At 54.2% G+C, this 21,869-nt stretch overlaps 5 protein-coding genes across 5 annotated transcripts; 3 read left to right on the top strand and 2 right to left on the bottom strand.

Annotated features, from left to right (window-relative positions):
• Positions 1-925: 925 nt before the first annotated feature.
• On the bottom strand, positions 926-2,129 carry CORC01_11430 (uncharacterized protein; the record flags this gene model as incomplete). The annotated part of the gene is made up of 3 exons (XM_022623054.1): positions 926-1,112; positions 1,351-1,683; positions 2,089-2,129. 3 exons carry the CDS (start codon positions 2,127-2,129, stop codon positions 926-928), a joined length of 561 nt encoding a protein of 186 aa, XP_022470453.1.
• A 2,697-nt stretch (positions 2,130-4,826) lies between these two features.
• On the top strand, positions 4,827-7,154 carry CORC01_11429 (TBC domain-containing protein; the record flags this gene model as incomplete). Its single annotated transcript, XM_022623053.1, has 2 exons — positions 4,827-6,584; positions 6,651-7,154. 2 exons carry the CDS (start codon positions 4,827-4,829, stop codon positions 7,152-7,154), a joined length of 2,262 nt encoding a protein of 753 aa, XP_022470452.1.
• A 1,272-nt stretch (positions 7,155-8,426) lies between these two features.
• On the bottom strand, positions 8,427-10,808 carry CORC01_11428 (eukaryotic translation initiation factor eIF2A; the record flags this gene model as incomplete). The annotated part of the gene is made up of 3 exons (XM_022623052.1): positions 8,427-8,849; positions 8,913-10,443; positions 10,537-10,808. 3 exons carry the CDS (start codon positions 10,806-10,808, stop codon positions 8,427-8,429), a joined length of 2,226 nt encoding a protein of 741 aa, XP_022470451.1.
• Positions 10,809-11,737: 929 nt separating this feature from the next.
• Positions 11,738-13,564, top strand: CORC01_11427 (T-complex protein 1 subunit beta; the record flags this gene model as incomplete). The annotated part of the gene is made up of 4 exons (XM_022623051.1): positions 11,738-11,740; positions 11,811-11,965; positions 12,045-13,419; positions 13,505-13,564. 4 exons carry the CDS (start codon positions 11,738-11,740, stop codon positions 13,562-13,564), a joined length of 1,593 nt encoding a protein of 530 aa, XP_022470450.1.
• Positions 13,565-15,618: 2,054 nt separating this feature from the next.
• Positions 15,619-18,805, top strand: CORC01_11426 (uncharacterized protein; the record flags this gene model as incomplete). The annotated part of the gene is made up of 4 exons (XM_022623050.1): positions 15,619-15,659; positions 15,811-15,872; positions 15,958-16,250; positions 16,322-18,805. The coding sequence occupies 4 exons, from the start codon at positions 15,619-15,621 to the stop codon at positions 18,803-18,805; spliced, it is 2,880 nt and encodes a 959-aa protein (XP_022470449.1).
• Positions 18,806-21,869: the final 3,064 nt, after the last annotated feature.

Genomic DNA, 21,869 nt, shown 5'->3' with positions numbered 1-21,869 from the left:
GCTCCCGCATGCTGTGTTCCCAGCAGAGCACCTCACACCTGCAAGTGGGATGAAGCTTGCAGATGTCCTTCAAATCAACTGTCTCGAAACTTCATTCATCCACGTTTCAGTGGTAGCTACAGAATTAAAGACCTTGTCTAGAGGAAATCGTCTCTCAAAAACTGTGGCACTAAAAATCCTTTCAAGGCGTCGTCCAGTAGTCCATGTCGAAACTTAAGGATGGGACACCAGAACACAGCCACACCAGTCACGAGAGAGAAGTGTTTTAACAAGACTGCGAAACTGCAAAAATTCTTCCGGCGTCACCAGGAACATGGACTTTGAATTGTCACCAATTTCTGGCTTTGTACGTGGGATTCCCCTTTCCATGAGACTCTTTGCTTGGATCACGACCATGGCGGAGGGGCACATACACACACATTTATCGCTCGGTCCAGTTCGTCCTGCAGATCGTTATCAACAACGTCAGGGTCCCGGCCAACTGAGCCAAATGCAGGTTTTGTCGCACAGAATTCTTCGGTATGCATGACCTTTTGATTCAGATCTCCTGGATTCGTCTTCACTGGTGAGACAGTCGCATGCATCGGGGTTGCCTTGTGAACCCCCAATTCGGCCATGGGGAATGCAATATTTAGATATTAATAGCTTTGTACAAACAGAAATGGAGGCGCAATTATTGTGGCATCGCCAACTAAATCTTGATTGACTTCCTTCCGAGACTCGGATGGAATGGTCGCCAGAAATGTCTCAACTTCGATGTCATGATCACGCGAGGAGAGCCGCATTCGAGAGGTTCTAGCGGCCCTCGCAGCAGATGCCGTGACCTCGGCGGCGAAGTCGCAACATGCGATGGGAGAGAGGGTAATCCGACATCTGCCATCGTCGGTAGATTCGTGCAGATTCTTCCGGATAGGACCAAAAGCTGTCAATGCTGCCGCTGCGGAACACTCCGAAACACGTTGAACCTCCTTGGATGATAGCGCTTGAAGCTGACGGACAAGACGTAGAAGACGAACACTGGTTCGAGGAGCCGAAACGGACGCTTCAAAGACGGCGCTGCTGACTCCAATGCAAGTTTCGGCGGCCGGATCTGACAGCTCATGGTGATGTGTCTAGCACGTTGCACAGCATCCATCAGCAACGTCACGGAGCACAGCTGGCATTTGCAGAGAATAAGCGCGCTATTTAGAGACGCAAACATGCGCGTCTTTGAGCTCGGTAGTGGTTTTCAGCCACCGCTTCGCGAAAGATTTTAGAAACCAAACCATCTTAACCTGATAGGGAAGCGGGATGCCGGCACCTCTAGTGTCGATTCCAAAGAACCAAATAGGCGCTGGTGGTCAGTAGTACCTCTTCAACGGCGTTGCGCCCGGCTCCGTTGGTGCAGCGCTTCCCAACACCATTGGAAGGCACTTGCCGGACAGCTCAATTCTATCAGCATAGCTATCTCTGAGGAGGCTGGAGCTGGACATCAGGAGCTTCAGAGCGTAGGCGACGGGGATGCTCTGATGGTCGCCGATTGCCATGACCCATTCTGTGGTTGTTCTTAGCATGTGCTGGGCCGTGCTCCGGGCTGTGTAGATGGGATGAAGCTGCTGCGGGTAGCTGGATGTGTGGTGCCAATGATCCATAGCAGAGGTCCATGTCAATGCTTCGGACGACGAAAAGTCAAGTGCACTGACACTACATCAAATACTAGCAGAGGTCGAGGACGAGAACTTAATGAGAGGGAGCCAGGGAAGGATGCCGTCATGGCGATTGACCGTGGTGGTGGTCGTCGTCGATGCAGGCGCTTACTGAGATCACCGCGGCGGTTACTTTCCCACAGTCTCATTTCAGACGCGAAGAGTCGAGCCAGACGGCTGTCACGCATGGGAGGCCCCGCGTCGCGGCCTCACAAAGTACGGACGGCTCCCGAGCACTTGCTTGGATGAGATGAAATGTGGTGGTATTGGCAGTTGTGAGAGGACGCAAAAGGCGTGTCAAGAGCCGTTCGCGTCACAGGATAAGGTTAGTAGGATGATGTGCAATGACGGCAGGCCTCCAGCGCGAGAAACAATCAGAAACCGCCGGAGCGTTTCAATTGACGTGCCCTCCAGTTCGCGGTGAGTCTGACGGTGCTCGACCATGGTCTGAGGTTTGGTTAGGTAAGCAGGTATGTACCCGCGAAGGGTAAGACGAGTGTGTGTGTGTGTGTGTGTGGATGGCAGCGGCACTTGCGGCGTCAGACTGAGGAGGGGTCGGGATGACGGGAAATGACACTGGAGACGGGAGATGAGTGGATCGGACCTCCGCTGGGTCCAGTAGGACAGTGAGCGGGCGGCTGATAGTAAACCCGGGCCTGGTTCGACGCCGGGCCGTTGATCTCAGCTGAAAAGGTGGTGACAATCACAGCTGGAGAGGCGCGATGGGCAGGGCGAGCAGGCAGGAACCCGACAGCTTTTGGTTGACTGAAAGACGGTGGGTGCGTATCCGTACTGCGTAAGGTACCTAGTAAGGTAGTGGGTGGGTGGTGGATGAATTGTGACTGAGTCGCTGGAGGTGGAGGCACTTTGGCGGAGGTGCCTTATCCTTGCGGACCCGGGCCAGATTGACATGGGTGGGGCCACCCTGTGGGCGGTACTTGCGATCTTGTACCTAAGCGAGAATTGTATCTGCAGCTGTGGGCGAATTTGGAGGTCTCGACTCATCTGGCCGCTGCCCGCAACATCTCGTTTTTAATTTTGACCGACTGACTGCCTGCGCAGCTGGATGTTTTATCTTTGACTCTTTGTAGACCTTCGCTTCTCTTGACTCTTGAGTATCGCAAGGCATCCCAGACTTTGGGCCAGCACGCCAGACCATAGCTGCATGCTGATATAATATATTGGACAATGTCCGAGTGGATCAAGGACATTGTCTGGCCGTTGCTATGGCGGCCTCTGACTGGCTCGCCATCCAGGATGAACCTCCCACCCTCCCATGCCGCTTCATAAGGTGCCATGGTACCGTAGTTCTGCAGCCAGAGAGCCTGTTCTTTTCTTCCGCTTCCCAGCTTCCCAGCTCGATGGCTGCAGTGATGATCCAGGGCTACCACACCCACTCAACACGGCCTACACTCGTCTAATCTGCCGCCTGCATAAAGTCTTGTTTATCACGCTGTGGGTTGCTGGGACTCTCACTTTGCAAGCACATGAATTCTCTCACTGTGATTGTGGTTGTATGTATCCATATCCGTACATGCACCACGGACATTGCGCTCTGCGTCTTTTTCACTACCCTGCCCTAGTTGCTAGCAGAGTACGTACTTGGTTGTGTAAATGGAATCGAGATACCTGGGAACATCCGTCGTACTCATGTACCTGACCTCACTCAAGGAAGGGGAAATGGTAGGTACTCAGGGAGGGAGGCAAGATAGGTACGTCCCTCAGGTACCGCCCACTTCTCCGCCCCCAATCAGAAAGGGGGAAGAAAAACTTCTCCACGTCCACCTCTCTCCTCTCCCGTCCGTCTCCTTCATTCTCCATTGGCATCTGCATCGGATCCTGTTTTCCCTCCCCCCCTTTTGCCCCATTCCGCGGCCTACCCTGGTCCTTTTTTTTTTTTCCCTCCTCCCCTCGACAACACCGCCGGAAGGTTGTTCGTCCTGTCTCGCCAGCTGCCTTCCCTGTCCCTGTTCACTCTTGTCTGCTGTATGCATAGCTCAACTCATCGTTGATTTGCCGCTCATTTGCTTGCTCTCTCCAATCTGCCGTCATTTCGGCTCTACACTACTCCGTACCCAATTGCCCACTGCATCTTCACCCCTCCTCATCTCCCGTCACCTTTTTGCTATCTTCGACCTCGTCGCCTCGCCATCTACGTCGCTACCTAGCTTGGCTTATCCCATCCTGCCCCATCCCATCCATCCCACGCTCGCTACTTCATCTTGCCTTACCTTAGTATTCCTTGGATCCCTTTTGTTTCACTCACCCCCTCCAGCCCTATCCCGTCCGTGCCTATCAATTGACACCTCTGCATTAATGTCCGGGTCTTCATACACTATTACATACCGTCACTCGCTACCTCACCTTGCCAACAACGTATCCATACATTAGACCTCACCATACCACCCTTCTTTACCGCTACATTGTCGCCGTTCACGGACTCAAAATCGCTGTTTCTGTATCCGTATATTCGTTCGTTCGCGCCGCACCAACACCACCAACACGCACATTCTTCCATCACTTACCAAACCTATATCGAACCCGAAGTCAACGCTTTCAGCCGTGTCGTCCCATCTTGATTTGACTGACGCATACTCCCGTTGCTGCGTCTTTCGACACGACAGAGCCAGAAGCACGTCCTGTGACCCTGACAACCGGCCAATCCGCCGTCAACATCCCAGCCATCTCGAGACACTTCACCAGTGCTTCGCACACACTGGGCATCAAGGGGTCCCTCCCCACAGACAGTCTGCTTTCGTCTCGTCTCATCATCCCTCGTCGGAAAGACAAGACGATCAAGCACCAGCCAAGCCCGTCGCCAGGGATTGCCCGCTACGCATAATTGCGCCTTGCGAACCATCCGCGCAACCCGCAACCACTCTCCTACCTCAAGGTTCCAACGCCCATATCCCAGCTTTCATTACAGCATAGCCTGGTCCATTTCCCTTGCTCCACGTACCCAAGCAATCCAAGGGGCCCTCCACATCCATCCACCTCTCTTCTGGACTGTTGCCCCATTCTCCCAAGACCTGGCCACGACCATCTCGACCTTCGTTACCGCCAAACAAGCTTTTTGTCTTGTTTTCTCTTCCTCCCTTTTGTTTCCTTACTTTCCTTTTTTTCTCGACACTCGGCGATGCAATGATGATATACGGGCATCAAGATATTGATCTCGCGGGTCCCAGTCCAGGTTCGCCTCCAGGTATGACGTCCTCCAAGTCGTCAAAGTCCTCTTCTTTCAAATCTTTCCATTCCGACGACACTAGCGTCCTGGACGACGTTAGCCACTTTGAAGAAATCGGTCTTGATGACGATGCTTCCCACTACGACACACAACGCGTTCGCGAGTCACATTCGAAGCCTTCTCAACCCTACGCCAGGTCCTACTCCAATGACTTCCGCCCTCCATCATGGAAACCACCGCACTCTCGTTCCCCTCCGATGACACGAGACCTCGCGAAGCCTAGAAGCACAGGTCCCACGGTAGACCTCACTCCCCACTCCCGTGTTTCCTCTCGACCACCCTTCTTGAGCTTGAAGACCGAGAGCCACCTCCTCAACCGCCGTAGCCCAAGCGCTGACCGCCTTTCCGACCCCCGTCGAAGCCCGGTGAACCCGGTGAACCCTCGAGGCTTCGCGAGCCACTCGACGACTTCCCTTCAATTTCCCCGCAAGAACCGCAGCCCAAGCCCGAACTTCTCCCTGCTACCGAGAGACCCCAACGTACCCCTGAAACCGCGCCGGGGTAGCTGGCAGTCGAACCAAGACAGGAAATCGACGTTTGAGTTGGAAAAGGAGTGTGACGAGGACGACACCGACGACATTCCGGATGGCCTCATTCTCGACAATGTTCCCATCTCCCCTAGACCCAAGTTCGAGCGCACACCAAGCAGGCCAACCTCCTCTGGAGCATCCCCCAACAGGCCGCCAAAGGAACGTGTCCGTAGTGTTGGCAACGGAACATCTCCGATCCCAGTTGAGACAGGATGCTTGCGCTCCCCATCGTGGAAGTCTGACACCGCTCTATCGTCAATTGGCGAGCGTGGGCCTGAGCCGCTCAAGACCCGGGCAAGGAGCTGGAATCTCGCATTGGCAGAACTCAATGCTGACGCCAAAGATTTGACGGAGAAGCTCGAAGAGCACTCGGATTCTGTGCGTGAAAAGGCCGCGGAAACTGCCAATCCTACAGGACGTCACACGTGGAATGGCAAATCTCTCGAGCAACATGCCCAGAAGCCCCGGGTCAAGTCCGCCCTTCCCGACCTTCCTTCACTTCGGAGCCAGACCAACATCATGATTGACCCACTTCCTATTTCCAAGGAGAAGGAGGCTGTGCTTAGTCGCACACGGCCATCATGGCTTCCTCCTAAGGACCCCGCGGAAGAGAAGCGTCATCTGCGTGAATACAAGAGAATGATGGCACGTAGCGCCGAGGCAGAACGCCGCCGCGAGGCCTCACGCTCGGCGCAAACGTCTTCACGAGATCTCAAGGCCGACAGCCTGATGCACATTTGGGAGGATGATATCATCCCGAGATGGACCGACGCCATCCGAGAACGCCGCACCCGCGAGCTGTGGTGGAAGGGAATCGCACCGCGCAGCAGAGGGCAGGTCTGGTCAAGGGCCATTGGCAACGAACTCGGTCTGTCGGAAAAGTCCTACAAGGCTGCCCTAGGCCGGTCTCAAGAGCTTGAGGAGCGAGTCAAGGCTGGCAAGGGTGATTCGGAGGACATCCAGAGAGCGGCGTGGCTGTCAGCTATCCGCAAAGATGTGGCCGAGCACACTTGGCAAGATCTTCGGATCTTCCAAGTCGGCGGACCTCTTCACCAGAGTCTCGTCGACGTCTTGTTTGCCTATGCGCTGTACCGGAGCGATATCGGCTATGTTAAGGGTTGCAACGTAAGTCCACCTCAGCTCCCATAAATACCGGTCTCTAGGACGTGATCAAACTAACTCCATTTGTAGACTGTTGCCGCCCTTCTTTTGCTGAATCTTCCCTCGCCGTCCGCAACATTCATCGCCCTCGCCAACGTCCTGAACCGTCCGTTGCCTCTAAGCTTCTACTCAGAAGATCCCGGTGCGAAGGCTTCGGCCTATAACCTCGTGATGCAGACTCTGAGCGTCAAGGCTCCCCGTCTCCACGAGCACCTGACTAAGGACATCTCCGAGGGTGACGCGGATTTCTACCTGGGCCATTTCTTCATGGGACTCGGAACGACACACTTGGCTATGGACGAGGCCGCTCGCCTGTGGGACGTGTACGTCTTTGAGGGCGATGCGGTCTTGGTGCGAGCAGCCGTGGCCACTCTCATGCGTCATGAAATGGCACTTCTTGGCGCCAAGTCCGCTGGAGAAGCCAAGAAGCTGGTCGAAAGCGGCGCCAACAAGGATGGCCGTAAGGCTGTCGTTGGTGACGATGGCGCCGAAGACCACTGGATGCGATCGGTTCGTGAAGCGGGCAAAGCCTAAACTTTTTTGAACGGCCTCATCTCAAAACATCCCTTTACGCTTGATGATTATTTCGGCTTTGGAAAACATACGACATGATCCTAACTGTTTATATCTAATCTCCTGGGCCGGTGTCGTACCGGCCCTTCCATCGGAGGGAATCGCACATACACCAAAAAAAAAAAAAACACTCAACTAAGCTCATTTTAGACAGTCGGCTGCAAGCTGTCTACTCATGGGCGTGTACAAAGAGCAACCGGCGTCTGCGGCGCGATGGACATTACTTGTGGGAGCTGGTTTTTGTAGCAACTTTTTTCTTTGACTCTTTACTGTACCAGACATACTATTCTCACCTGTCACCTGGCTGTTTCGCAGTGCGCGAGCATCTCATGGACATGGACAAGGACAGACATTCTTACTGTGGCGTGTAGATATATAGACGCTGGGCGCCGAGGAACTTGTCCATGCGGAACATGGCAAACCCGGCTTTCCTGCGGATAAAGCAAAGTCACGTTTCTTCCGGATGAGAAACGTCTTGGAAAGAGGATATCACCTGTACTGGCTTGACACCATCGTCGTTGGGTATATTGTTCGTCCCAAAGACGATTCTGGGGGTTTAGCATCAAACATTTTCTGGCGTCGCTAGCGATCCGCATTTTGTTTTCTTCATTCTTGAACCGGGCGGGGTTCAAACAATTTTTTCCGGAAGTGTCGACCACCTTTTTGATATCCCCTTCGTCTCATAGTCGTATTGTAGATCCACCCGTGCTAGCATTTATAACATGTTTACGCTTAGATTATGATAAAGCTCGTGAAAGAGCATGACATACGCGATGAGCACACCTTGACCTAGGTGGTCTTTGATAGACCTCGATCTCCGCGACGTTTGCCATTCGGACTTGTCTATGCGTAGACGTTCTGTAGCCCCAAACGGAAGACCCTGCGCGATATCGTGGAAGACGAGGTCGTAAGAGCCAATATCCGAGATCCTCCCCAAGTGAGAGGCCTCGTAGGATACGTCATTAGCTCACCTCACTTGCACTTGTCAATGGCACAAGATTTGTCTTCAAATCCTTGAATTAACCTTCCTGTGCAGATGCCCCAGCCTCACCTGACCGCCCAAATGAGAAAACAACTTGGAAAGGCTTGTGGCGGGCCCCTAAAAGACTTTTCACTCCTCATCTGGTCCCTTTTCTTTTCCAGGAACTGCGACAACTTGTGGGCGAACGATTTCTGCTGCTTCGTCCTCATCTAAAACACAAAACCCCAAACCCCTTTGTCTTGTCTACTACTTTAGTTGACAATCTCCTCCGTCTCCTCGAGCACCTCCTCCACAATCTCCTCAATGATCTGTTCCTCACCATCGCTGGTCTGCGTCTTCTGGGAGAGAAGGTAGGCAACAATGTCGGCGGGCAGGCCGAGGTCCTTGCGCTCCTCGGCAACCTCCTCTTCGATGGACTCGCGCCAAGCGACCCACTCGGCGAGCTGGCGGCGGCGGGCCTCGACGACCTCGCGGTCGGCGGAGGCGCCACGATCCATGTCCTCCTGCTCAAAGACGCGGCTGTACTCGCGCAGGTTCTTGCGGATCTGCTTTTGCTCCTCCTTGCTGAGCAGCGTCGCGGGGCGCGGGCGCCACGCGAGCTGCTTGAACTTCTCGATAGGCTCCTCGCGGAGCGCTTCGCCCTTGAAGTCGTAGATGTGGTATCCGTTTTCCATCTATATAGTCAGTCTGGTCAGTAATTGCAATCGTAGTGCTGGCGAGACTCGGTGACAACGTACAGAGTGCTTCCATGCAGAGGCCCAGGTGGCGACGAAACGTCCTGAGGGGTCCCACTCAATGTCAGTAACGCCGTAGTGGTCGCCCGTGTTCATGAGCTGAAGGTTGGCGGTCAGATCCTTGTCTGACTCGGGCTTCTCGCCCTCAAAGTCGAGGTCGAAGAAGTCGAGGTCGGAGCTCTGCTGGTTGTGGACGGTGGCGATGACGACGAATCTGCCGCGCGGGGACCAGTAGATGGCGTTGCTATTCTTCTTCTCCAGGGTGCGGAGGTGCTTGAAGTTGCCAACAACATTGCCCTTGGCCTTCTCGGGACAGAAGAAGGCGACGGACGTCTTGGGGGCGACGGCGACAGCGCCGGCGGGCTCAGTTGTCGTGATAATGACGAACCTGTCGCCCTTGGGCTCCCAGGCGAAGTTGATTACGGTGTCCTTGATAGTGTCGACGACCTCGACAGGGACGCCCTTCTCCTTAATGCGGAAGATCTCGAGAGTCGTGGCCTGAGACTTCTTGGACTTGGAATGACGATCGACCTTGACGCAGAGGTATGAGGCATCGGATTGCCAGTGGAGCTTGGCGTCCGAGACGCTGAAGAGGGGCAGTTGACGAACAACCTCCTTGCTGGGGATGCTCATAAGACCGACTTTGGCGGGGTTGCTGCCGATTTCGGGTGTCCAGTAGGTAAGAAGTTGCTCGTACGTCTTAACGCCCTCTCTTTGGACGCTAGCTGGGGCCCAGTCGAACTCCATGATGCCCTCGATCTTGATAGAGGTCTTGTCGAGGAGGTTCATGCGGGGGAGCTCGTACACAGAGATACCGGTCTGGTAGTTGAGACGCGCGACGTAATTGTCATCAGCAGACCACTTGAAGGCGGGCCAGAGAAGCTTGCGCTGCTTTGCCTCGTCCATGCCCTCCATGTCCAGGTTGGCAAAGGAACGGATGGGCTTGCCGGACTCGACACTCCAGATAACATAGTTCTTGCCATCATCGTCAACAGACAAGGCCGGGTGGCCCTCGTCGGGGATGGAGATGGGGCGGGCAGACCATGTTACCAGGTACTTCTCGGAGGGGGACCAATCGACGAAGGTGACGAAGGGGTGGGGGAAACGCTTCTGCCGTGACCACGACGGACCGCCCCAAGTCTGAACACCCTGGGCGTGGACCGAGGTGAGGTAGGTTCCTTGCGGCGACCACCGGATGAAGCTGTCTGTCCAATTTTGACGGTCAACAACGTTCTCGGGGATATCCTTCTCGTTGTTCCAGAAGACGCCGACAGTGTCGCCACGGTACATTGCGAACTGGTCTCTACCACGGCCGCTGGGGTCCTTCATGAATGATCTCAGATGCTCCGTCTCTGTGAACTCCTCAATTTGAGGCGGCGTGTACTCCTCGTGGACCTTGCCTTCGCGGCCGTAGCGGTCGATATCGGTGAGCTTGTTGACGCGGAGGGTGTGCTTCTTGTCGAGGGGGACCTGGTCGAGTCCGCGAACGGCAGCGGCAGCCTCGCTGGGAGATGAGTACTCGACAAAGGCAAATCTAAACGGCCGTCATCAGCATCGCTGGTATATTTCGAGCGCGACCCGTCCCTTTGGATCAGGTCCCGGATTGGATCCACCGAGCCAAACATACCTCAACGACTTTCCATTGTCGCCCATGGGCATGTAAATCAAGTCTTCTCTTGTCTTTCCAACAGAGTTCAGCTTCTTCAGCAAGAACTTGACCAGCTTGGGCTTCTGGTCCTCGTTGACTTCGGGGAGGCCATCAATAACCACGAAGGTGTCATATCCCTGCTCCAGCTGAACCTCGTACTTTTCGCGCAGGTCGGAGATGTCGATCTCCTCCTCGTCGTACTCGTCGTCGTCGAGATCTGCCTCGCGCAGATGGTCGAAAGAAGGCGCCATGATTGCGACGACTGATCAGTCAACAGTCGAGGTGTGGCGGGTTTTTTTTCTTCGGATCGGGGGACGGAAGGGAGGGGGGTTTGCGTGTCTCTCGGTGAGGATCGTTGCGATGGCCTTTCTGTGGTGGGAGGAAAAAAAGAGGTGCCAAATAGAGTGGGGTCGGGAGGCTTTCCAGTGGTTGAAAATGCCCCGCGATTTTCTCGGTTTTTTTGTGAGGGTTTTCGGCCTGCGGAGCGCTTCAAAGTGGCTCTGGATGCAAGGTAAAATCGGTGCAAATTCTACGAACAGGCTCCGGAGTTTTAGAGGCAAGTTTTTTTATCAAGTATCTGGATCTCACGTCTGGAAGGGGTAAGGTAGTCAGTGCTACGGGAGGCAACAGGCACCAAACGGCTGTCGCGCGCACAATTTGGACCTCGTTTTGGAAAGTTTTTGGTGATATGCCAGAATCGTGTGGGCTGGATTATCGGGTTGTTCCGGCCCCGGAGGAAGCCCCTCGCTACTGCCTACCCCCAATAGAGTCACGTGATACGTCTGCCACCCCATACCGTGAGGCACCTTTTCCCAATCGGACTGCTTCAGGGTCGCTCACCGCCCAGAGAAGCTTCTTCGATAAGATGTAACCCCGCCAGGTGCCAGGTGCTGCCGTGAGCGGTGGCGCGCACTGACCACTGACAACTGTTACAGTGGAGGATGGACGTCTGTAGAAACACCACAGCAGCTCTGCTCTGCTCACCAGACTGCCTGGAAGCTCCTGCCCAGCACCCCCCACTTCGCCAGGCTGAACCCCCCCAAATTTTCTACGACGATTTTCTCGGTGAAGCTTCCCCAAGGCTGAGGAATCCGTACAACCCAGACACCTTTGTTTCCCCCCACCCACCGAGTCACCGATTCGACTTCGATACAGAGTGTCTGCATAATACACATTCACCATGGTTCGTCTTGAGAATCTGCTCCCCCGTGTGCGTGGGTCATGGCACTGACAATAGTGTGGCGCCCCTCTAGTCGTCCTTCAGCCCGACACAAATCTTCGAGGACGGAACCACGGAGGAGAAGGGAGAGAATGCCCGTCTTTCCGCCTTCGTTGGCGCTATCGCCGTCGGCGACCTCGTCAAGAGCACCCTCGGTCCCAAGGGAATGGACAAGATTCTGCAGTCTGCGTATGTTGAACCTCGTCCATCTTCAAATCACCCCCATTCCTGTTTGATCCACTGACAAACATGGCTGACAAACTTTCAGGTCAACTGGCGAGATCATGGTCACGAACGACGGAGCTACTATCCTGAAGTCTATTGCTCTCGACAACGCGGCGGCCAAGGTGTTGGTAAACATCTCCAAGGTCCAGGACGATGAGGTCGGCGATGGCACTACATCCGTTGCTGTCCTTGCGGCGGAGCTTCTGCGTGAAGCCGAGAAGCTTGTCGACAAGAAGATCCACCCCCAGACCATTATTGAGGGTTACCGGATAGCAAGCCAGGCCGCCCTCAAGGCCCTGAAGGAGTCAGCCGTCGACCGCAGCAACACTCCCGAGGCATTCAGAAAAGACTTGCAGGCCATCGCCCGCACAACTCTCAGCTCCAAGGTTCTGGCCCAGGACCGCGACCACTTCTCTAAGCTCGCCTGCGATGCCGTGCTCCGACTCAAGAACTCCTCCGACCTGAGCCATATCCAAATCATCAAGAAGGCGGGTGGTAAGTTGAGCGACTCGTACCTCGACGAGGGTTTCATTCTCGACAAGAAGATTGGTGTGAACCAGCCCAAGCGTCTGGAGAAGGCCAAGATCTTGGTGGCCAACACCTCCATGGACACAGACAAGATCAAGATCTTTGGCGCGCGCGTCAAGGTGTCATCGACTAGCAAGCTGGCCGATCTTGAGAAGGCCGAGAAGGAGAAGATGAAGGCAAAGGTGGAGAAGATTAAGTCGCACGGCATCAACTGCTTCATCAACAGACAACTCATCTACAACTGGCCCGAGCAGCTTTTCACGGATGCCGGCATCATGTCCATCGAGCACGCTGACTTTGACGGCATTGAGAGATTGGCGTTGGTGACGGGTGGTGAGATTGCCTCGACCTTTGACCATCCCGATCAGGTCAAGTTGGGACAGTGCGAGCTTATCGAGGAGGTCATTATTGGCGAGGATACTCTGATCAAGTTCTCTGGCGTCGCCGCCGGCGAGGCATGCACGATCGTTTTGCGCGGTGCCACAGATCAGCTTCTGGACGAGGCAGAGCGCAGTCTGCACGACGCCCTTGCGGTTCTATCGCAGACTGTGAAGGAGCCGTGGACCACTCTGGGTGGTGGATGCGCCGAGATGGTTATGGCCAAGGCTGTCGAGGGTGCTGCCACTCGCGTTGAGGGCAAGAAGCAGATGGCCGTCAGCAGCTTTGCGACTGCGCTGCGCCAGCTGCCCACCATTCTGGCGGACAACGCAGGTCTCGACTCTGGCGAGCTTGTAGCGCGTCTGAGAAAGGCCATTTACGACGGCATGACGAATTATGGATTGGATCTGCTGTCACCCGGTGGTGGCATCACCGACATGCGTGACTTGGGTGTCGTTGAGAGTTACAAACTAAAGAGAGCGGTTGTTTCGTCTGCCAGTGAGGCAGCAGAGGTACGTCTCAGTCTCATCTCCAACCCCCTTGGCTCCTGATTGGTGTTGATATTGATATTCGGAATCAATGACTAACACGTAGCAGCTTCTTCTTCGCGTAGACGACATCATTCGCGCTGCTCCTAGACAACGGCAGCGCGCTTAAAGGACACGCCAGTGATGGCAGCACATGAAGAATTCTCGGCAGGAATGGGAGGTCAAGAGAGGGTGAAAAAGTCATATTCGCATGTTGACGTTGAGTGAAAGACAAAAAGTGAATACCATAGACTGGGGGGATCAATCTTGGGCTGAATGAATCAATGGCAGTGTCATGAATGACTCGAGCGTCCTGTCCGTTGGCGGGTTTCGGCACCCATGGTGTCGTCTCATGCATTTTGGTGGTGACTTACAGTACACCTTTGATGCTTCCCAGTCTCACGAGCCGACAGTCGACAAAACGAAGTGGCCATGAGCTGAACTGCGGCTGAGATGTGAGGCTCTGTTCGCCCTACTGCATCGGACGGCAAGGCATGGTGCATGCATGGGTGGTGTGGGTGATGGGAAGAAGCGGCTCAGAATCGGACGACAAGTTACAACAAGCTTCGCCTTGCCCCTGGTGACGACGAAGAAGGTTCCCTGGTGCATGATCGACGCGGAGAGCCGATGCCAGTTGGGGTAATAGGCAGCAGGAGAACTTAATTTCTCCGCACGGCATTGGTTGAGATTCTCCTGTCCGTGCAAGCCAAAGTATTAGTCGGGGATTTGTAGGGTATCGGTACTTCCTTCATCCTCAAATATCCCGTCTCTGGTCCAGGTTGTTGGTTCATCGCAATCTTGCTTTCGTCTCTTGTACCGTTGGCACCTCTCCCAGAGCTATGGATCCGGATTCCTGATGTCCAAAAGAATAACACAAAATAAAAATGGGCAGAGACGCAAAACAAGTAAGGTCCACCGGGCCCGCAGATCGGAATGTCGAGGGATGGAGCCGGAGCGCAAGCATTGTCCAGGAGTCGCATTGATTCGGTTCTTCTCCACACAACCACAGCCGCTCTCACGGTCTTGCCAGCAGTACCTCCGTAAGATCCAAGGTACACGTACGCCGGCGGCCGGGCAGTAACATCCCTCAGGCATGGGGTTGAACCCAGGGCTTAGTCTCCTATTTTTCTCTGCCGGGTACAGCAACTCGGGCATGGCTCCTTCTCCGCTGCCATCCTTTCGTCTTTTTCCCTTGCCGTTGTTTATCGACACCACTTCCCGTCTTCATATTCCTCAATCCCGGCATACAAACGGCCCCATTCAGTTGAGAGGATTACGCAGTAGCGAAGCGACAAGCCAGGCCCAAGCCCAGACCCAGGCCCAGACCCATCTCAACCCGTCTCACGCCACGTTTCTTGGACGACGGTGTTCAATACGGGAACGGGATGTACAGCTCCAACCAAAGGTTCCTATTGCACCCTCGTGTATGGACCGGCTGTTCGGCACAATGACGGTAGAATGCTACGCCGTACTGGACGGGTGGCCCGCCTGGACATGATTGGCCCGTTCCTTGGTCAGAGATAGAAACAAGGCACAGCAAACGCTACGACGGGCTCCCAGCCCCTCCAAGTTCTCCAAGTTCTAACTAGGAAAGGTTGGCAGGCAGTCGTTCTTGTTTGTCTCGCATAAGCATAACTGCGTGTAGCTGCGGTAGCGACTGTAGCCAAGCAGGGCCCCGAGATGTGGACGTGTGTTTGTCACTCAGCCAGGTTGTGTTTGTGTGTGCGCGTGTGTCGGGCGTACGCTAGCCATTCTCCAGGAAGCACTGCCCTCGAGCCGGTCGTCTTGCATGTTCCTATTCCTTCTACCTCTTCCCCGTCTCTGTCCTTGTTCTCTTTTCCTTCTCTCCTTTTGGTCTGGACTCTGGACCCGGTTCAGCTTTGACCTGCTCTGGCCTTTCTTCCCCCCCCCCCGTCAGCTTGTCACTTTGCCTGCCGCTTCCATCTACCTTACCTATTCATAGGCGCGCGTGCACACAAGTCTGCCCATGGTGTGGAATTGGACCAAGATCATGGTCGCGTAGGATTTCTGACCGTAGCATAATCCTTTTGGCATTCTCCTCTCGTTCTTCTTCTCGCATCCCAGACGACTCCTCGTCATCTGCTTAGGTATTCCGTTGCATCTGCCGCCTCCGTTTCTCCGCTTGCCAAGCCGGCTCTGGGCAAGGCGAGTTGACACAGGCCGATGGCGGCCCCGCTGAAGAGACACGGCATCTTGGCGGCTTGGTGAGTGAACACCATCATTCCATTCCTTGCTGTACGCCCATACGGTCTCAGATCAGTTCTTGACTCGGTTTTCTCTTTTCTCGTTTCTCGCCCAATTGCGTTTCTTCATGCAGTATTGACCTCTTGTCACTGACATTGGACATAATTCCAGTATTCTGCTTCTTGCATGTACAGCATGGATATCCTCACGGTTTAACAGCAGCGCCGCTTTTGGTCAGTAAAACCCACGGGCACCCGGCCTCATCTACCGACTGCGACACAGACCATCGCATATACAACGACCACTAACACCAAACAGAGCGGCCAATACACTTCTCCATCTTGACGCTCCTCGAATCCGGTCTGCTCATTGCAATATTGTGCATACAGCTCTCGCCATGGAAAAGCTCGAGCAGCAGCGGGTACCATCTCGTAACCTTTTCAACCTCGAAGCATGACTGGCAAAGACGACTCCAAGCCGGCATCGATGTCGCGCGCAACCCTCGCTTCTTGTTGTCGCCCTACTTCTTTCTAGGATGCGCCCTTGTACTGCGATCGCTGCTCTTCTGGCGCACCATCCGCACGATTCACTGCTCGTGGGAGAGCTTCGAGGTTAGTCTACGAGCAGTTGCCGCACTGTTGAGGAAGCCCACCATCGTGAAGGACTAACACGCCGCACGCAGGTATTTCTCCCAGCTCTCGTCGCCCTTTATACGACGGCGTCTCCGTCCACAATCCGACTCCAACAACACAATGGCGACCAAGCCCGATCCCGACGCTGCTGTAACGTTGCTCACTTGCGCTACCTCATCATCGCTATCGTTTGGGCCTGCGCCACGAGGGCCACCCTCTCACTATCGACACGATCTGCCGGCGCGATCTGTCCCGCAGGCTTCCTTCGCTGGGAAAGACAGATTCCCCTGGCCCAGGTCGTCACAGTCAATTTGGATGCGCTGCTGCTCTTCGGCCTTTCGAAATGGCGGCAGGACGCTGTGGACGATGCACCGCAGGCTTGGAAGTTCGCGTCGAGGCTTTTTCTGGGATCTGCAGGTGTACTGGCCTTGCTTGCCTGTTTCTCCCTCCACAATCTTCAAAACATACGATGGGCGTTTGGGCTGCACTTTGTCGAAGTACGAGATCTTTTGGCGGACAGCACGGTGGCGTCGCTTGGTGTGATTTCGGGGTTTTATGTCATAAGTGACATGCATCCCAGCACGCTGGGGATGATTATCACGGCTTCAGGTGTTTATGCGCATCAGCTCGTCCGCATGCTGCAGGCAGTGGCGCCCATGGACGGCTCTCTGCCCTACATGATAGCCAGCGGCCTTACGATAGCAGGCGTCGGCCTCCTGTTGCGATACGAAAAGGACATCGCCAGCGCCTCTGGCTCGTCATCAGGGGACCCACGGCTCATCCGGTTTCTCATGGGGTGGTACGTCGTCCTCGTCGGCTTCCTCTGCGGGACTTACCTCATCTTCTATCCCGATTTTAACTCCACCGATACTATATCCTTTCCCGATCTCCTTTCTGCAGCCAATACCCAATCCGACGCCTGGATCGCGCACGCGAATCAGAGCTCCACCCTGGTGAGCGCGGTGAACGAATATCAACGGCGTTATGGTGTGGCACCGCCTCCCAATTTTGACAAGTGGTTCGAGTACGCTGTCGCCAACGGCTCGCCCATTATCGACGATTTTACTCAGATCAACGACGATCTACTCCCATTTTGGGGTGTTGCGCCGGGCGTATTGCGGGACCATACGAAGCATTCTTTGGAGGTGCCATGGCTTGGGATGGGAGGCATTCGGGTTCGTGGGGGAAAGGTTGGTGTGGCTCCCGGCACGCCTGGGTCGCACATGTGGATGATGCATTCGATGAAGAGTATGATTGAAGACTTTGCCGAGCATCTGCCCAACATGGACTTCGCCATTAACCTGAACGACGAGCCTCGTGTGGCGATTCCATTCGAAGACATGTTGAGGCTTCACAGCATTGGCTCAGGACCGAGGACAAGGCTACTCCATTTGAAGGACCGGAAGACGTTTGACGGATCCAGGCCGGCAGTCTGGAGCGACGAAGACGCTGTCAGGGGACCCGAGGAGCGGTCTCCCCACTTCACCGACCGCATCCGAGACCAGATCTACTACGACTATGTCGCTCCAGCCTGCCCGCCTGATTCAGCCGCTCGAAACACAAGATGGTGGAGCCGGAAGGAGGCGTGTCGCGGATGCCTTCTACCCCACGCTATCCGCGTCTTCGAAGCACTTGAGAATCCCGTCGTGTCAAATTGGACCTCGGCAACAGATCTCTGCCACCAACCGGACTTGGCGTATCTTCATGGATTTCTAGTGTCTCCTGCGCCGGCCCTTTTCACGAAAGAGGCATTTCCCGTGTTCAGTCAAAGCAAGACTTCGGGGTTTGCCGATATTCTGGTGCCTTCGCCTTGGAATTACGATGACAAGGCTTCCTATGATGAAAACGAAGACATGGAATGGAGTCAGAAGAAGAACACCATGTTCTGGAGGGGGTCGTCGTCGGACGGATACGCAGCCTGGGGCTCGTGGCAGGGCTTCCTCAGGGCTCGGTTTGTCCAGGCTGCGAATTCGATAATGAAGGTTCCCAAATTTCAACAAGATGGTCAGAGGCAAATCTCAAGATCGGAAGATCTGCCAGATTTTGACGTCGGCTTTGTGAGTAAATGGTCCAAGTGCCACGCAGATGACTGCCAGAGCGAAAAGGACACTTTCTGGGGTATCGGACGGGACTCTCCAGACAAGCCCAAGGTCCCCTTCACCGATCATTGGAAGTACGCGCACCTGATGGACCTCGACGGCGCGGGCTTCAGTGGACGTTTCATTCCCTTCCTCCGCAGTAAGAGCCTCGTCTATCGTTCCGGTCTATTCCGGACTTGGTTTAATGAAAGGGTCCACGCGTGGCGTCACTACGTCCCCGTCGATGTGCGGCTCCACGAGCTTTGGGATATTCTGTTGTACTTTGGTACTGATACAGAAGGCAAGAGGCGAGCAGAGGTCATTGCTGAGGAAGGGAGGGCTTGGAGCCGCAAGGCGCTCCGGAGGGAGGACATGCGTATTTACATGTTCCGGCTATTGCTGGAATGGGGACGACTTGTGGATGATGAGAGGGAAAATCTTGGGTTTGCGGTTTGAAAATACCCCTTTTCTGTATCTTTCTTTGCAGTGCTGGTTCGCGATAGCATGGGATGGATGGCGCAACTTGGATGAGAACTGGGCCACCGGCGTTGGGTTGATCAAAGGGCTCATGCTTGGCATCCCGTTGATAGAGCATCGAGGGATAACGAGTAACGAACACGATTATCGGTAGCGGCTTGCGGCCACCCTAGGTATATAAATGAGGACATCACTGCCATGTAATGCCTTTTCTTGGTTTCTTTCCGATCCATTAGTGTGAAGTACTGACTGACCCCTTCTAAGCTCAACGATTATGCCTGTTCTTGGACAACCGCCAGTGACCCGGTCTGGCTACCTACACTGTTGAACAACCAGAATATTCAAGGTGTTTATCAAGGATTCCCGCCAGAATCAAGACATGGAAGTTCTGAACGAGCCACGTCACAGTCAAAGGCGGCAACTTGTTCCTGTCAGAAAAGACGTTTGGAAGATTGCCTCGAATGATCAAAAAGCGAGTTTGCATTTCATAGATCAAATCACATCATCATCGAGGAGTAAAGCAGGATTCAAATCTTAATTATAACTCACCACAGCCTGATGCTCTGCTTTCTATGCAATGACTCTGGCCCGCGATACTTGGATTTCGGAACGAGAACGTTATACTCTAGAAGCAGGAGTGATTCCCATCATCGCGGAGAATGAGCTCCATATCAACGTCGGTAGTAAAGTAAGCGTGTGATGGGAACCATTGCGGAGGAGCGGCGACCAACCTCAGTATCCATGGCAAATCCGACTTCGTCTCGTTCCTGGCTTGCGGGACGAATTTCTCCGACATGTAGGCTCAACACCAGTGAAAGATTATAGATAATTAAGCAGCTAGATGATAGATTATAAGGCATAGAATTTCCAAGGCCAAACTTGATTCAAGTTTGACCACTTGTATTGGATGCCTCCGAGTATTACGTGGTGAGGCAAAAGAAAAGGTACAAGCATTTATACGAAGGCTTTGCAACTACCCATAATATTCGCAAATACATTGCATAAACCAACGATACGACAAAATTCACAAGCTGCGTACACATATTGCCATCTTTCATGGCTCAAACTGTACGTTCCACTTGATCGCATGGTTGGGAGAATACGGCTTTGGATCGGTCTTGGCTGTACCAAGGCTAACATGCGATTCTTACGGGCTACCGCAATAGTTCTACTTCATTTCGGCTTGCACTCAACAGCTTGCCGGCTGCCAGCCGCAGAGTAGAGCCTGCTAATGCTGCACATCCGCCTCCCGGTATGTTCCTCCCGGCGCTGGAAGCGATAGGGGCAACGGTGGCACCTACTGGCCCAGTACGAAGGTGACATGCTACAACATCTTGAGCTACCTCGCGAGGTATCAGGCTCTCCTTTGGGGCTCGGAGAAGGCGTTTGTGAGACGCGGGGTTGGATTGTTGGGGTGTCTCAGGCGCCACGGATGGGGCTGGCGTTGTCTGACAGGAGGCACAACTTTTGCTCATGCTGATATACAAGGCATGACAGAGGGCGACAGGCTACCTATCGCCCTTTGGGCCTGTCGTTGCTTTCCTCTCTCCGAGAAGCATATGAACCGCTTGGGAAGCTACTCGCAGTAAGCTGGTTAGTATTAAGAGTGTTACAGCATTTGCCGATGAAGCTTTTGAGAACGGTGGCATGTCGAGGAACAGAAATGGCAGTGGAGGCACGATATGCAGATCTTTGAGACGTGTACTTTCACATGTCTACGACATGATCTGCCGTTCTCTCGAAAGGCGGGCAGCAGCCAGACAGGCAAGCAGCCGTAATACCGTCACATTGAGTCCGCGCCGGGTATCATTCTGACGTCCTGTCACGAGGGATTTGGACAGCGAGATTCTTCATAGGGACATGCACGATAACATTGAGGGAGGGTCTGTTTGACATGCAGCGGTATCTGGTGAGAAACTGGATTCATGTATCGTTGATTGGCGGTCAAGAAGCACTGGTTCAGGCTCACGCGACTGAGGCGGTGAATAAGAGGGCGTGTCCAAAGCCTGACTTGAGACTTGAGGCCCGCAGTGGCAATCTATGAAAAGATTCACCGCGGTTTCTTGCCGGTTTCAAAATTTCGATTGCTTCCAAGAGAAAGCTGTATGCCAGAAGGAATGTGTGAGGCTGTGGTTATGGCCAATGTCTCACCCAATCACTCACTCACTCCGAGTCACATTTTCGTAAACTCTTTTTTCGAGTGACATGCTGGAGCTAGAGCTGTCAGTCATCCGGACGGGTCCTGGGGCAACCGAGACAAAGTGTTGTCAGCTGAAAGCCTTACGAGACATGGTCATCTTTAGCCGCAAAAAGTCAAATCTTTCATCAGCTGCGGATGATTGGTGCTAATGCGAATGCCCTTCCTCGTTGTCGTTGTCGTTGTCGTCCTCGTACTCTTCCTCATTTTCCTCGACAAGAGATTTCGGAGCAGCGTACCCGTACACAATCCCAAATTTCCTCCAAAACGGCTAGGGCAGATTAACCTGACTGAAACGCCACCCTCCCCTCCGGGACCAGGCGGGACGAAGGAAATATTCCGCCTCTAGCCAGTTTTACTGCCAATCAAGCGATGTTCGGCCCCGACTCGTGTATCTCTGCGTTAACTCGCAGGACACTTTGCCGAGACGGGGAGGTATCAGCAGAGTGCCAATGCCATCGTTCCCTGATTCCCCTGCAAAGCTAACGAGTGTGAGTGCTAGCAAGGGGTGAACAGAGGATGTCGTGACTTTTGAAGCAGGTTGTGGCGCCTGTCACTACCGTCTCGCGTACCTACTATGGTAGGAAGCAAATCACATGTAAAGGGAATTGGTCTTGTGGTCCGTGAAAAGAACCCAGCCTCGGTTTCGTTATGGATGAGCAGTGGACGGCACCACACCATGATAGTACACAACGGTGGGCCCGAGTTGCGCGAGTGCCATGATGAGCAGTGCAGGCTCGGTCTGCAAAGGCGTCGTGCAAATAGCTGTTGGCTGTGGCATCTGGATGATGGATCTCGAAGGCACACTTTTTCCCCTGGCGCCTCGTTGGTTCGCTGCCGGAACGG

Source organism: Colletotrichum orchidophilum (genome assembly GCF_001831195.1).
Source record: "Colletotrichum orchidophilum strain IMI 309357 chromosome Unknown Scaffold_124.1, whole genome shotgun sequence".
Taxonomy (NCBI): domain Eukaryota; kingdom Fungi; phylum Ascomycota; class Sordariomycetes; order Glomerellales; family Glomerellaceae; genus Colletotrichum; species Colletotrichum orchidophilum.
The sequence above is the reverse complement of the archived record's forward strand: the minus strand, read 5'-3'. Positions and strand labels throughout refer to the sequence as shown.